General features: G+C 33.4%; 1 protein-coding gene across 1 annotated transcript; it reads right to left on the bottom strand.

Annotated features, from left to right (window-relative positions):
* Positions 1-184: 184 nt before the first annotated feature.
* LOC128553107 (mammalian ependymin-related protein 1-like) lies at positions 185-14,780 on the bottom strand. Its single transcript, XM_053534221.1, has 6 exons — positions 14,643-14,780; positions 6,120-6,263; positions 3,003-3,095; positions 2,473-2,554; positions 1,869-2,045; positions 185-334 (listed from the first exon to the last, which is right to left on the bottom strand). The coding sequence occupies exons 2-6, from the start codon at positions 6,252-6,254 to the stop codon at positions 219-221; spliced, it is 603 nt and encodes a 200-aa protein (XP_053390196.1). The 5' UTR covers positions 6,255-6,263; positions 14,643-14,780; the 3' UTR covers positions 185-218.
* Between the last annotated feature and the right edge of the window lie 569 nt (positions 14,781-15,349).

Below are 15,349 nucleotides of genomic sequence, written 5' to 3'. Positions count from 1 at the left end.
GTTATTGCATCGATAATTTTCGAATAAAACAACTGGATATCAAATGTCAAACACTTTCTGTTTCTGCTAACGCTCTATGTGTGCTTCTTTTCGAGCCAAGTTCTCTGAAATAAGCAGTAATTAGCTTGTTATACAACTGTACATGATAACTAAATGCTGTTTCTTGTAGACCTTTTCATCTTTTTAGCAGTATTGTTTACAGTTAACAAGTATTGCAATCAGCAAACCTTTCTTGTAGATGATTTGCAGGTACTAGGTATATTGAACACGCTTGGGTCCTTGATTCCTGGTGTGATATTCTCATAGGTGACAGTATATACGTCAGTACTATTCCCTGAAAAGAAAATATCACTTATTACTAAATCAACTAGATAATGATAAACTATAAGACATTATATAAATATTTAATGGCAGCGTGTGTGACACTGATATTGTCAACCCGATGGCAGAATGTCGGTCGAGGCGAAAACCGAGTGGTGACATTCTGTTTCGAGGGTTGACAATGTCACCAACGCTGCCATAATGATATATATTTTATTATATCGAACAAAAAGTACATAAAACGTTTAAAATGTTTTTAATTCTTTGATGAATTTCTTCCTGAATCGCCTGTGTACACATTGAATAGTGACGTATGTGTACAAGGGAGGCAATCATTTCATGATTTTGGCTTAAAAACTGAAGCAGTTAATTGCCCTTATATGGCATTCAAAATATCAGCGCGGCCACATGTCCTGACAGTCACTTTCGCTCGGTCACGTGTCAGAAAAGGATGAAAATGTTTTTGATAGTCATAATATCTTTTTCTCGGGTAATGGGATTTTATCATTGTAGACAAAAGTGAGGTATAATAAATAAGATATATTCCGCGATTTACATGAACAATGCTTTTTGTATTCTGATCGATGGACTATTATAAGATCTTAAGCCGAAGTTGAATAATATGGATAAATGGTTTGTTTTGTTACATTAAGCGGCCTATAAAAATATACATAGGGTTTTTTTGGTTTTTTTTGGCAAATTCATTCTTAATGCAGATACAAGATTACTGGGGAAACATAATTTTGAGCTCTCCATGACATGAACATTACCTTTAGTAAAAATATCATTAGACATATAAAGGAATAAGTATGCTTGCTAAAATGCACACATGTTTTTTATCAAGCAATGGCACACAATACGTACTTATACATTTGTGATCAATCATTGACCATAATTCTATTGATACTACTCCGACTCTGCTCAGTATCAAACACTGTCTGTATTTTGTGGTCATATACAAGTTGAAAAAGTGTTTGCTCATATGTATATACAGTCTGTATGAATGAGATAAAGTCTTTATAGGTAGCAGCATTTTTTGAATTTATTTTTCCTTTTGGACTCTGGTTCATGTTTATTTTTGCTAAAGATTGCTAAAAACCGATGTTTCTATCGGAGGACACGGTGCGATTTGTGATTGCAATACATCTTGGTATACAAGATCTTAAGGCATCTAGAATGGTTCTTTCTCAAAACGTGAATTTAAAAAGGATAAGACTATCAAGGAGAAATGTTTGATACGATCTGTCATGTTTTAGCGCAAGGCTTACAGCACGAGTAACCAGAAACGTTAGACACGATATTCTAAAATGGGTGTTGTACGGGGATTTGCCCGTCTAAATGCGTTTGTGGAAATTTGCGACAGGTCTGTTCATAAAGCTAATTCAAAGACTTTATTTTCTACACCAGATAGTCATATCCGACTACAAAATTATCTTCAATAAAACGAATAAGGAACATGTTAATATGTTTACTAAACTATACAGTTTCAAAAGATTCTTTTTAAATATGTTTAAGAACAAATATAAAGATAATGAAGTCTCACTTACACTCTGAATATTTACGCATGACTTTGTCTTCCACCGGTTGACACATATCTGTTACTGTTCTAACTGTTTGCTCTAGCATATTGCCCGATGTTTTGCTATTTGTAATGAATATGTAGTCAATTACATTCATCTTTTCTTTTATACCAAGCTGGTATTTCCTAAGTAACTTGGCATCTCCTGAAATATATGTATACAGTATGTAATGGTTTGGAAAATGATAAAATGATAATGATACTGATTCTTGGAGATGTGTTTCTCTGCCATTATTGCATTTATATGGTGTTGCAAGAAATGACAGTGAAAATAATTTTGTCATACCTCAAACTAACTTTTTACTTTTTACATTATTTCGCTAGCAATTTATAACCAGCTATATGTTAACGCTTTACCATTCATACTGTTTTAGGACGAAACTACGAAACTAAACAATGAATTGCCTAAAAGTATTTATTAGTGGTTCTAAACCGTTCTACCAATATTCTTCAGACTGTCTTTCATCTGCGGAAAACAATTCACTTTTTATGTGAATATTAGTGTCAGTCAATCGTCATGGAATCTTTATCCTTACATAAAGTTAAGCGCTTGTCAACATGTGAATATTTACCTGGAACACAAACTGCACCGCTAGGCCATGGTGAAACACTTCCTTTAGAACAGGTCGAATTGTCAATCATGTAGCCAACACCCTGTTAGAAAAGTTAGAATTCTAACACTTAAAATGTAACAAATGTTAAAGGACTTTTAGTAGAAATTAAACATTTACATACTATAATATGTAATTATATTAGCTTATCTTATACACGTATTCTTTTAACGTTTCACTTAGAAGCTTGCAAATATTCTTAAAATCACCAGTATTTCAAAAGAATATTCAAACAGCAAGATGCTTTATTGGTTATTTCTCTGGGGAGTGTACAGTCATCTTTGACTTTTTTAATAAACGTATAACTACATACAGTTTTCATTTTTGTGGATTTACCAAAAACCGTGTAGTGTTATTTGATCTTTTATAGATATCTCGTATGTGGCCTACTTCAGGTAAAGGTGTCACATTTAACTAGAGATTAGGCAAATCGTTAACCATGCAAAACATATCTCATATTACGGTACAACTAAGATAAAATTGAATATTACCTCTTTGTAAAACATCAGATATATGGTGCCAGTGGAGCGAACATACTCTCGTATCCTTTGTCCAGTCATATCAACAGAGATGTCTACATTATCCTGTTAAATTATGTTAAACTTTAACAAGGTACAAGTAATCAGTGACGTTGTAACAAAATGATATAAAGTAAACCTTAAATTTTGAAAGTCAGTGAAACATTACTAAACGTTCAGATCTCTTTTTCTTACTTCCCTAATTTATCAAATATTATTACAAACATTTATTTCATATTGATATGATCGTAACGTCTGAGATAGATAACATATGTATACTGTAATACGGGTTGGTTTTGGTGCGCGTCATTATTTAAAACTTAATTTTATAAATTTGAGTAGCTTTATCGAAATTTTGTCAAAAGTAAAACATATGTTAAGACTTCAAATGTCAGTTTGGAAAAATCCAAAATGGCGACAAATATTGCGGTTTGTTAGTTAACAAGGTAAATCCTTTCAAATACTTTTAGTCGTTGTACAGACATGAAACTTATTTTAGATATTTGAAGTCACTATTTCGATGAAGAACGGTATAAAGGAGTGCATAGGATACAAAACCTCCCTTAGAATCAAATAAGGTAACGACCGTCACACATAAAATGATAAAATAGGCTAATTAATTGTCTATCTTCTCCTTATTTACTTAATTTATCTGCATTTACTTTCATATAACTTGGCTGAGTGGTACCTTGCTTGATTATGGTTTACTTTTGACTACCCAATAAAAGTCATATGGCGACTGTCTTCACAGCTTTCAACATTGAGAAAGATACTCTTCTGACATTCTTTAAGGTAAATGTGGGATTATAGGTACATGTATACGAATACTTATTACAGTAATATCTTAGTAGAGTGTCTATAAATTTCAGTTTTATGCATTGTTTGTTCAGAGTATCTTATGCCACAAATAAAATCTTACAATATTCCTTGAATATGTCCTACATATGTTTTTTCCTACAATGTGTCCTACATCTGTTTTTTAAAAAAGTACTACATTTTTGGTATGATCTAGTTGCTAGAACTTCAAGAAAAAGTTAAAATAAAACTACCTAAAATGATTTTGTTGAAACACACTTACCTTAAGTTTTTAATCCTGTCGTACTTATTTCATTAAATGACATTGCTTGAGATTCTATTTGCATTTACTTAAGATGAAGTCTTAATATCAAGAAATGATTTTATTAGAATGACTTTAACAACGTGTCATTAAACATTGTTCAAAACATTTATTTTGCCAGCAGGCAGTCTTTGGAGAAAACTATACAAAGTGCCTGATATGTATATGTATGCAAGTATTGCCATGAATGATAACTCCATTTTGCAGTCTTCCTTTCAGGCCCTGTAACCCGCACTTACGATACCTCTTAAAAATTAAATCGTGGTTTAATAGACTAAGTATACTTTTGAGTATATATATATAAATATATATATATATGGGTGTGTTTTAAGTATGTTCTAACCGAAGGTCTCCATGTTTGTTTTTAGCACAACCACTACGGTCGACTGTATTTCACACCAAAATGGAAATTAGTAAAATAGAGAAAAGTAGAAACTTCACAGGTCGCTCAACACGACAAAAATGAAAATGTTGCAGGCTCGGTTTGATTGAGCCTGTTCATGGACGGTAGTGGAAATGCATGCCACCGTCCACGCCCTCTAGCCCAGGGTTGAGCAGAACTCAACATTTACACATGCTAAAAGTACAAAAAGGAATTTAGAGACATCCGCAGATGTATTCAAACGGCGGTGAACATGGAACCTTCAATGATACACGTGTTGAGGCGTGTAATTCCATGAAGAGCGGCGTTTGGTCCCCAGATAAAGTAAAGGGTTTGCCCCAAGCGAGAAAACAATGGGCAGAACTAAACAAACTGGAATTTAGGAAGGGGATCTGAAGTTATGGAGCCTGCGTATCACAGGAACTGTCAAAAGACAAAATTAAAAAGCAGGCACCATATCCAAGGGTTAATAAGCTAAACAGTATGACACCCCAAGGTCTTTGAAACGACAGTATAGTGATACCCAACCAGGCCAAATGGTTTCGATTGTAGTAAAAAAGTAATAACACAATAAACATCGTCTATATCGTTTTATCTTCCTTATGATACGTACATTTAATGACAATACTTGACAAAATCGCTACATATGCATGAAATAATGCTGGGCAATTTAAATCTCCATTGTAAAAAGCAAAATAAGTTAGGAGACTGCTTATGCATGTAGATGCAAAGTACAGGTCGGTATAGTTTGCAATCATTCGCAATACGTAAGGCACACCAGTCCTGTTTTATTATTCTTCTCTTGAGAAGGAATATTATTATAGTTCAATGAGTCACACTTGACTGAGCTACTGATACCAAAACCTGTTGTCATTACAAGCTGGCCAATAAAACTCCGTGACCTAAGCAATAAACTCTGACGTTAGACTATTCTTTCCTAATTGAGGCGACTCTTTTGACTGAACGCGTTCCGTTGATTACATATTACTAAAACCGAGGATGTTATTTCCTCCATTCTTGAGGAACATAACATACATTCAGTCGACCAGATAGACATATATCAGCAAATTTAAATGTAAACAACTAAATATTATCGTTACCTTGAAATGCATAGTTAATATATGAAAACAAACCCCATTGCGACCCTCTAATTATGTGCAACAAATTCACGCATCGAATCGTAAATGATTAACCGGGGCAATGTCTTATTGCCGTATTTACTCTTCTGAAAGTGGTAACAGATTTAATTTGTTGTTGGATTTAACAATTTATGTTAAATAACTAGCGTAAATACTTACTTGAAATTTTTGGCGGTATAAAACAGACATTGCAAACAAAATTTTACAAGATGATCATTTTATATTTATATAGATATGCCCTAGAAGGAACTTTTGCTATGCTTTAACTTGTAACCTTTTTATTGCACATTAGGTATGTACATAATCGAGCGTATTAACCCCTAGAATGTGCCGTCTTTGTGTGATGTAATAAAAACACGAATCATATAATTCTACCACTGCGAATGCAATAGTCATATATGAATAATACATTCGTCTATTAATTTATAATGGAAAAGAGTTTGTAATTATACCTGAGAAAATAATCCGCCTTGAGAAGAATTTGGCATCAACACGCTCAGAGTTCCTTCCCATTGCTTTGGAAAGCAGCAGAGGTCAGCCCAACAGACTAAATACGTGACAGCCACAAGGAAAATGAGTAGTCTCATCTTTGGTTGCTGCAAAAAGAGACTACATGTATATAACTGAATGTATATCTAAATTGTTTTACTGTTACGCTCCAAAGTTTGATATTATGACATTGCATCAGAAATTTTTTTTCCTCGACGGTTCTGTAACTTTTTTTATAGCTTGAATGAGGTATTTTAGTATCATTATTTACAAATGGATAACTATAATTAATATGTGTTTATGACACTGTGAAGTACAGATGTAACACGAGAAACTGATGCAAATATTTGTTGAAATAGGTTTTCGTTTTGGTTCATTCATTCAATTTTAACATTTTTGAAAACTTTTATAATCTACAAAATAACGGGCTGCTACGTCTTAAAGGTGTAGTGAAAATATTCGGTGTCGTTTTAAACTCAAGTTTACACACAAAAAAAACACAGTATATCTTTTACATATTCTAACATATAAATTAAAAACCGTAATAAAGAGACCAACCCCATATTTATGGTCTTTCCGTTTGCTATATACAGATTATTGTAAATAAAAATAACAAATGTTAAATTGATTTAATTTCTGCAGGACAGTATTTATTTATAAAATCATTCTTTAAGTCAGCAGAGAACTTATTTGTAATAAATGTTTCAGTCAGTTCTACTTTACGGAAAACTCGCACAGTGTAGGCCTAGACTGGGTGCTGGATAAGTGAAAAATGACAGATACCGTGACCTTTACATGAATGAAGATCTTCCATTTTTTCCAGGTGGGGACTATTGTCAAAATCCAGCGTTAAACAAAAACAAGATGGCCCTAGTCGCTAACCTGATTAACACATCATAACAGTGAAAACATGTTTCACCTAGTGATTTCATGGAGACAAATATTCTGACCAAAAACGTGGCCTCTTGAGTGTAGACAAGCATTTCCTTTTATTTGACCTAGTGACCTAGTTTTTTACCTTACACGACACAGCTTCGAATATGTCCATTTCATGAAAAAACACATTCTGACAAGGTTTCGGGAAGATTGGAGCAAACACGTGGCCACTATAGAGTGTATATAAGCTTTTCTTTTGAATTGACCTAGTCATCTAAGACTTCATGATAACAAACATTCTGACCAAGTTTTATGAAGATAGAATTATAAAATATGTTCCCCCTAGGGTGCAAACAAGCTTATTCTTTAGTTTGACCTGGTGACCTAATTTTTGACCCGACATGCCCCTGATAAAACTCCTTTGAGATTCCACGCGGACAAACATTCTGATCAAGTTTCATGCACATCTTATGAAAAATGCAGCCCCAATTGCATGCACAAGGTTTTTCTTTGATTTTAACAGATGACCTAGTTTCAAACTTAAATTGTAGTCTCTAATATGTTAACAATATTTTCCTTTGATCTAGCGTACTGACCTGGTTTTAGATCCCACATAACCCAGTTTCAAACTTCACCTAGACATCATCAAGACAAGCATTCTGACAAAGTTTCATAAACATTGAGTCACAACTGTGGCCTCTAGAATGTTCACAAGATTTTCCTTTGATTTGACCTGGTGACCTAATTTTCCCCACATGACCCGGTTTCAAACTTGACCTAGAGATCATCAAGACAAACATTCTGACCAAGTTTCATAAAGATTGAGTGACAACTGTGGCCTCTAAAGTATTCACAAGTTTGTCATTTGATTTGACCTGGTTTTTAATCCCACATGACCCAGATTCAAATTTGTCATAGAGGTTATCAAGAAAAAATATTCTGACTAAGTTTCATAAATAGTAAAGGCCATTTATGGCCAAAATGACAAATAAAGGAAAAAACTCGCAAAGAATTGATTTTTTGTGTAAGTATTATACAAGATGTATGCAACAACATATAAAAAGTATAGAAAAGTATCATGATGCAAAATGTCTATTTTTGGGGTTAAAATGTTTAAAATATTAATGAAACTGCGGATTTCTGGAATCGGCTCATAGCAACAGATTTATGCATCTAACGAGGTCCAACTTTGGCACAACATTAGATTACTATATTGTGCAAAATGTAAACTAATTAGAAATTTAGAAGAAAACAGAATGGCGTCCTTAATCCAATATGGCTGCCATAAAAACGACATTTAAACCAGAATTGTCGTCGATTTTATGTCAAATTGTCTCATATCATTGCTTTTACATATAATAAGCTGGTTATTGTTAGTTACAGTATGCAGTTTACCTAAGATGGAAAACATTCTGCCAGCAGATTCAATGTGGGGCAATAGTGAGGTACAGAGACAAAATTGCCGAGTCATTCGGCAGTAGAAATTGTCGTAAAGCAGCAATAACTTCCTTATTTATTAACAAAATATACTAGTATGGGTACTTTTCTTTCTTAGTAAAATCATTTCCCATATGATAGTCATGGTTTTGAGGCAAAATTAAAAAGTGTTTTCAGTTAATTTTTAGCTCGACTTTTCGAAGAATAGGGGAGCTATCCTACTCGCCCCGGCGTCGGCGTGAGCGTGAGTGTGAGCATCACACAAATGTTAAAGTTTGCGTACCATCTCAAATATTTTCAAAGTCCATTGAGATACTACTTTCATATTTTGCATACTTGTTGACCATCATGACCCCAGTCTGTAAAAAGGAGGAGGTAACTCTATCAAGCATTTTGAGTGAATTATGGCCCTTTTTCGACTTAAAATATGCTTATTGTAATGTTAAAGTTTGCGTACCATCCCAAATATTTTCAAAGTCCATTGAGATATTGCTTTGATATTTTGCATACTTGTTTACCACCATGACCCCAGTCTGTAAAAAGAAGGAGGCAACTCTATCAAGCATTTTTACTGAATAATGACCCCTTTTTGAGTTAGAATATGCTTATTGTAATGTGCAAATTTGCGTACCACCCCAAATATTTTCAAAGTCCATTGAGATATTGCTTTCATGCAAGCATTTTGACTGAATTATGGCCCTTTTACGACTTAGAATATGCTTATTTTAATGTTAAAGTTTGCGTACCATCCCAAATATTTTCAAATTCCATTGAGATATTGCTTTCATATTTTGCATACTTATTTACCATCATGACCGCGCAGTCTGTAAAAAGGAGGAGGCAATTCTATCAAGCATTTTGATTCAATTATGGCCGCTTTTCGGCTAAGAATATGCTTTTTGTAATGTTAAAGTTTTACTCATAGCTTATATTATACTATCAAGCACTGAGAATAGTCGAGCGTGCTGTTCACTGACAGCTCTTGTCTTTTTCATTAAATAGGAAAATGGCACGAAAAATATGGTAGATACAAATAATCCTCAGCCTTTTTCTTCCTTTTTTTTTTTTGCTCTGTAGAGCTATTCTCCTTATATTTTGCAATTATATATTTCTGAAATGACATGAAAGATCTATGCTTGACATGTAGCATTTTCACAATGAAATAATAACATGACAGAATTTGTCATGGAAACTTATATCATTCACCACCACTACAATCTGGGGTCTCATTTTCAGCTATTTTTGCAATTTGTGTGTTTGACTGAAAATATTTTTCTTGCATCAAACATAACCCCCTGCTTTTCTTTTGATTTTAATTCAGCACTGATAACATTCTTCAATTAAATTTTAAGTTACAGACATTCTAAATTGGTCCTGATGTGTGCTGCAGCCATTGAAAATATGTTAATTTATATAGTGTAAAGACAAACAGCTATTTAGTGTGTTAAAACCTTATGAACGACTTGGGTTAATAACAGTCATAGCTGGCTCTCAGCATCGCACATTATGTTATATACAGTCAAATAGTAAAAGAGAACCAACTATTTGTTAGATCATGTACTCGTGTATTCAATGTAAAATATGTTCGAATTTGGGCCAATCAGAAACAAGTTCCATAAACAGCACCAGTCAAAGCACACCTCTGCTAGGGTAACATAGCACAGTCACCATAGCGATTGGACACATTACATTGTTCAAGATACTAAAGGCGTAAGCATTTTCCTGTGTCATATAACTCGTATCCTGATATTTACATATGCTATGTGGAAGTCTTGTTATGATATAGATTTCTATGCTATTGCAAATCGTACTTAAAGTGTATTCAATTAATGTTTTTTTAAGGTTATGACACACTTAATAGCTGTTCTTTTTTTATTCTTTATAACATTCACATATTTCCAATGACTGCAGCACACATCAGGATCTATTTTAAATGTCTGTAAGTTATATTTTCTTGCAGAATATTGTCAATACTGAATAAAATGAAAAAGAAAAGCAGGGTTCATGCTTGATGCAGAAAAATATTTTCAGTCAAACACATAAACTTCAAAATTAGCTAAACAATGAGACCCCAAACTACAGTGGTAGTATATGATCTAAGTCTACATGACACATTCTATAGTGTTATTATTTTATTATGAAAATGCTACCTACATGTCAAGCATAGATCTATCATTTGATTTCAGCAAATATTGCAAAGAAAATAAGGAAAAATAGCTCTAAAGAGCCAAAAATGAGGACTATGTGAATCCGTCATTATACGACTACGATTTTTGACAATTTTCCTATTAAGTGTATGTATGCCTATAAGATCAACGTTTTCTCTAAGATTGTGCCAGTTTCATTTGAAATGTACAAACAACCTAAATATAAGGTTTTAGTTTATACCAACAATTTCTAATGTTTTATGGCAATTTCAGTAACATGTGACAAATCGTCAAATTTTGGCAAAATAGCTGTCACAACATAATTTTCAATCAATTATCATAACTGTAGCCTACTTTTGCCCTGTTTTGTCATTTTGTACGTGATCTGCTACACTGTCGGGGCAAATTACACATTTAAACTGTAAAATATGTTCAACTGTACCTCTAACTACTAGACATTAACAATCGTTAGGATACCAAAATGCAGTTTTGAAAAAAAATACTGTGCATACACACAAATACATTGAAAATATGGTCTTTTTGTGTTTATCAATTATATTTAAAGCAAAATTGCAATTAATTTGTCATCTTCTATCAAATTCTAGTCAAAGTAAACCTTTCCAATCCTCATCTGGCCAGATTTTAATTTTTGCCAATGTTCCCTTGTATGTTACAGTACACTAAATAGCTGTTCTTCGTTATTCTATATGAAATTGTCATATTTCCAATGGCTGCAGCGCACATCAGGACCTACTTTCAATGTCTATATCTTACATTCTCTTGACGAACATTGTCAGTGCTGAATAAAAATCAGAAAAAATGGGGGTCATGTCTGATGCAAGAAAAATATTTTCAGTCAAACCATTTTTAGCGCCATTTCTTTATTCGGGGACTGTATTGTCTAAATGCGCCTATGGCGGCCATTTTGGAATTGAGAAGCCATCTTGATTTTGTTAAGACTGAAGTTTGTGTGTTTTGAAATAAAATGTATGTATCTTCTATGATGCTGGTCATTTTTTCACACTATTTGAACTTTGTGACATGCTTAAACGGTTTTCCTGTGTAATGAGATTTAATGGCGGCCATCTTGGATTTTGGTGGCCATCTTGGCTTTTTTAAAATAGTCATGAGCTTAATTTTTTTGTGTTATAATTTTCTACTGCCATGCAAAATTTCGCTTTCTTAATAAAAATATTGACATCATTATGGACCGATTCCAGAAATTCACAGTTTCAATCATATTTTTTAACGTTTTACCGCAAAAAAATGCATTTTGCACCATGATAACATTCTATACTTTTAGTATGCTGTTACATACATATTGTATAATGCTTACACCAAAAATCAATTCTTTGCGAGTTTTTTCCCCTTTTTTCATAAATGGCCTTTACTAAAAGACTTGGTCACAACTGTGGGCTCTAGAGTATTCAAAAGCTTTTCCTATGATCTGGCCTGCTTACCTAGTTTTTGACTCCACATGACCAAGTTTCAAACTTGACCTAGCAATTATCAAAACAAACATTCTGACTAAGTTTCATATAAATTGGGTCAAAACTGTGGCCTCTAGAGTTTTCAAAAGCTTTTCTTTTGATTTGACCGGGTGACTTAGTTTTTGCCTCCACATGACCCAGATTTGAACTTGATCTAGAGGTCATCAAGGCAAACATTCTAACCAAACTTTATAAAGATTGGGTAACAACAGTGGCCTCTAGTATGTTCAAAAGCTTTTTCTAAGATCTAGCCTACTGACTTTGTTTTTAACCCCACATGACCCAGTTTCAAACCTGACCCAGAGATCATCAAGACAAACATTCTGACTAAGTTTCATAAAGATTGGGTCACAACTGTGGCCTTTAGAGTGTCCACAAGGCAAATGTTGACGCACGACGCACGACGCACGACGGACTCCGACGGACGCCGCACAATGACCGGTCACAATACTTCACCTTGAGCACTTCGTCTCAGGTGAGCTAACAAAACTTAAGCCTTCACTCGAAAATTATGTATTTGAACAATTATGTATATTTTTAATGTTGGTATTAAATTTACGTTGCTATTTGTTTTAAAATGAAAAATTGATCTTCAACTGCAAGCATATCGCATTAAACTATGCAAGACAGTGTTCGTTGTTAAACAGCAATAGAACGGTTTTAAAGCCTTTGAAACATGAATATATATCATTTTACTCAGCGTCACTGAAAAGTTACCACCCTAATGGCCCTTATATTTTAAAAATCGCATTGGACTGTGTTAAATGCATAACACGACTACATTTTTGACGCAGCTGAGACGTCACTGGTGTAAAGATTTGTCAAATTCGATTAACTCCACTTGAGGCACGGGCTGCACGTGCAAAATGACTTTTTCCAGCAATGTCGACATGTACGAGTTTTCTATCGCAAATCATTCATCGACTTGAAAGTTAGTCGACAGACTAAAAGGAATACGTTAAAAAAACCCATAATATCCTTGTTAAGAATGCCACGTTTAACGCACACTCAACGCCATCAGGCCATTAGCATGGTTGACGCCGAACTTCCATGTCGCGAAATTGCACGTCGTATGTACTGTTCTCACCTGACAGTCATGAAATGGGTTAGGAGACATGATCAGACAGGGTCTGTGAGTAATAGAGCGCACACAGGCCATGAAAAAGTGACGTCGATATTGTATAAAATAGTAAAGAGGTATATATTAGGTGGTAACTTTTCAGTGACGCTGTGTATATATAGGGCTTTAAGGAAAATTGTGAATAATTATTACTGATCCAATAGCCCAAGAGTAAACTCAAGTTTTAAAAGCGTTTATTATAAATTGAAAACTTTTATTGATTTTTGATAAATATTTTGCGATATCACGCTTTCATTTTCGAAAACAATATTCGATTTTTATCACCGAAGCATCGATTGTTTTACTACCGTTAATTTTGAGTTTTCAGCACAGTTATTCCACATTACGTCGTGGTCCCGTCTTAGTATTTTTAAACATGCAAAAACAATAAAACTAAAGGAGGATTGCGACTTGGTAAAAAGAAAAATTACAAAGAATATACTTTTAACGAACCAATAATATTTCTTACTCTCACTCATTGGTTGGCTTGGCGGGAAGTCTACACGCTGAGAAAACAGTACACTATTACACAGTGCCGTAAACACAGTTTAGCTTACAAGATAATGTGATCAGTAAATTTATACATTGGCGCGAATAAAATGAAATAAGTATATTTAATGTTTGTTTAACGGTATAACACCATATCTTTTTGAAATTTCATGTTTAGGTCTTATACATTTTATATGAATTTACATGCACCATTTCCTTTCTCAACATAGATTGATACTGCATGATAATGCACCTAGTTCAATCCATATCGAAGGGTTTTTTTGTGTGTTTTTTTTTCTTTTTAAGAATGTTTCATATCGCGCTTAAGATTTAAAAGAACGTGTTGTCATGATTCTTATTATTGAAGACAAAGCGTGTTCTTGCGATTCTCACTGCGAACATAAATCGTGGCCATTGAATCACTCAAACCTATTCTGAACAAAATAGCTTACCCACTATTTTGACAATTCCCTAATAATTACTGAAATTATTTTTCTGAAATTAAGCACATATTTAGACGAAAATGTTGGTTGAAACATACAGTGCATGAAAAAATATCAAAGTATGTGAAGATTTTTTTTTTTCATTTTACTTCCGCTCGTTTCAAAAAGGGTACGGCATCGGCGTTGTTTTGTTTGTATCGTCATTTTCTTCTGTCACAATACTTGTCGCAAATTTCTCAATTCTAGAGATTTTTGTGTTGAACTCATATAACTAGTAAATTTATTTGATGACATAATTTGATTTTGTTGAATATTTTAAATGTTATTAACAACATATAAATGTTCTAAAGGTACGCTTAATTTCAAAAAGGTACATTTAGTAATTTTTGAAATTTTAGCCAAATAACTAATAACGGATTAGCTGTTTTGTATCGTATTGATTCGTTAATATAAAGAATGTACACAGGTAAGAAAAATCAAATACCTGTTGTATTGCAGGTGATCCACAAAAAGAATCTTTGTATCTGAAGAAATAGTTTAATTTATATCACCTGAATATTACACGCATTTATTGAATACTATATCTTCCGCATACATTTTAAACTTCCTCCTCGAGGTAATTTTGTAAGAAAACCGAAAATTAACTTTTAAAAATGACATATCTTCTTCTTAAGATTATTGTAAATAATCCCACATTCGAAATCAGGAAGTAAATGAAACATTTGTTCAGCAAAATTTTGTTTTGAAAGTTATTAATTTGAATTTGGTTGATTTTTAATGGGAATTATACAAATTATGCTGAAATTCAAACATTTGGATTAAACCTAATTTTTAAACCCTGAAGAAAGGTACCTACCGTCGGACCGTTTAACAAAAGCATCGAACATTCTATTTAAACGTAAAAGCTGGGTAGTAATAATGCACTGATAGTGTTAGATAAGTCGACATTGTAATGGTTAATAAACTTAATAAACCTACCGTATATTTTGCCGTTTCTAAAATACAGGGACACACAGCTTTTTGGTCCGGTTTTACAAAAATTTTACAGAATATACCTGTTTAAATATGTCCTTAAGAACGCTTTACAATGGTTAACATTGGGCTTTTAATGATCAAGATAATGAGGATGATAATGATGTTTTAATAAAAATAGCAGTAAACATATATTATCGGTAATGTTTTTCCAGGCAT

The sequence above is a fragment of the Mercenaria mercenaria genome, unplaced genomic scaffold (genome assembly GCF_021730395.1).
Source record: "Mercenaria mercenaria strain notata unplaced genomic scaffold, MADL_Memer_1 contig_3484, whole genome shotgun sequence".
In the NCBI taxonomy this organism is placed as follows: Eukaryota; Metazoa; Mollusca; class Bivalvia; order Venerida; family Veneridae; genus Mercenaria; species Mercenaria mercenaria.
This window is presented reverse-complemented; position numbering and strand designations above follow the sequence as displayed.

Coding starts and splice junctions, on each gene's coding strand:
- LOC128553107 (XM_053534221.1), bottom strand. CDS start 6,254: ATGAGACTACTCATTTTCCTTGTGGCTGTCACGTATTTAGTCTGTTGG. Junction 3,096..6,119: donor AAGGCGGATTATTTTCTCAG/GTATAATTACAA, acceptor ATAATTTAACAG/GATAATGTAGACATCTCTGT. Junction 2,555..3,002: donor ATCTGATGTTTTACAAAGAG/GTAATATTCAAT, acceptor CTTTTCTAACAG/GGTGTTGGCTACATGATTGA.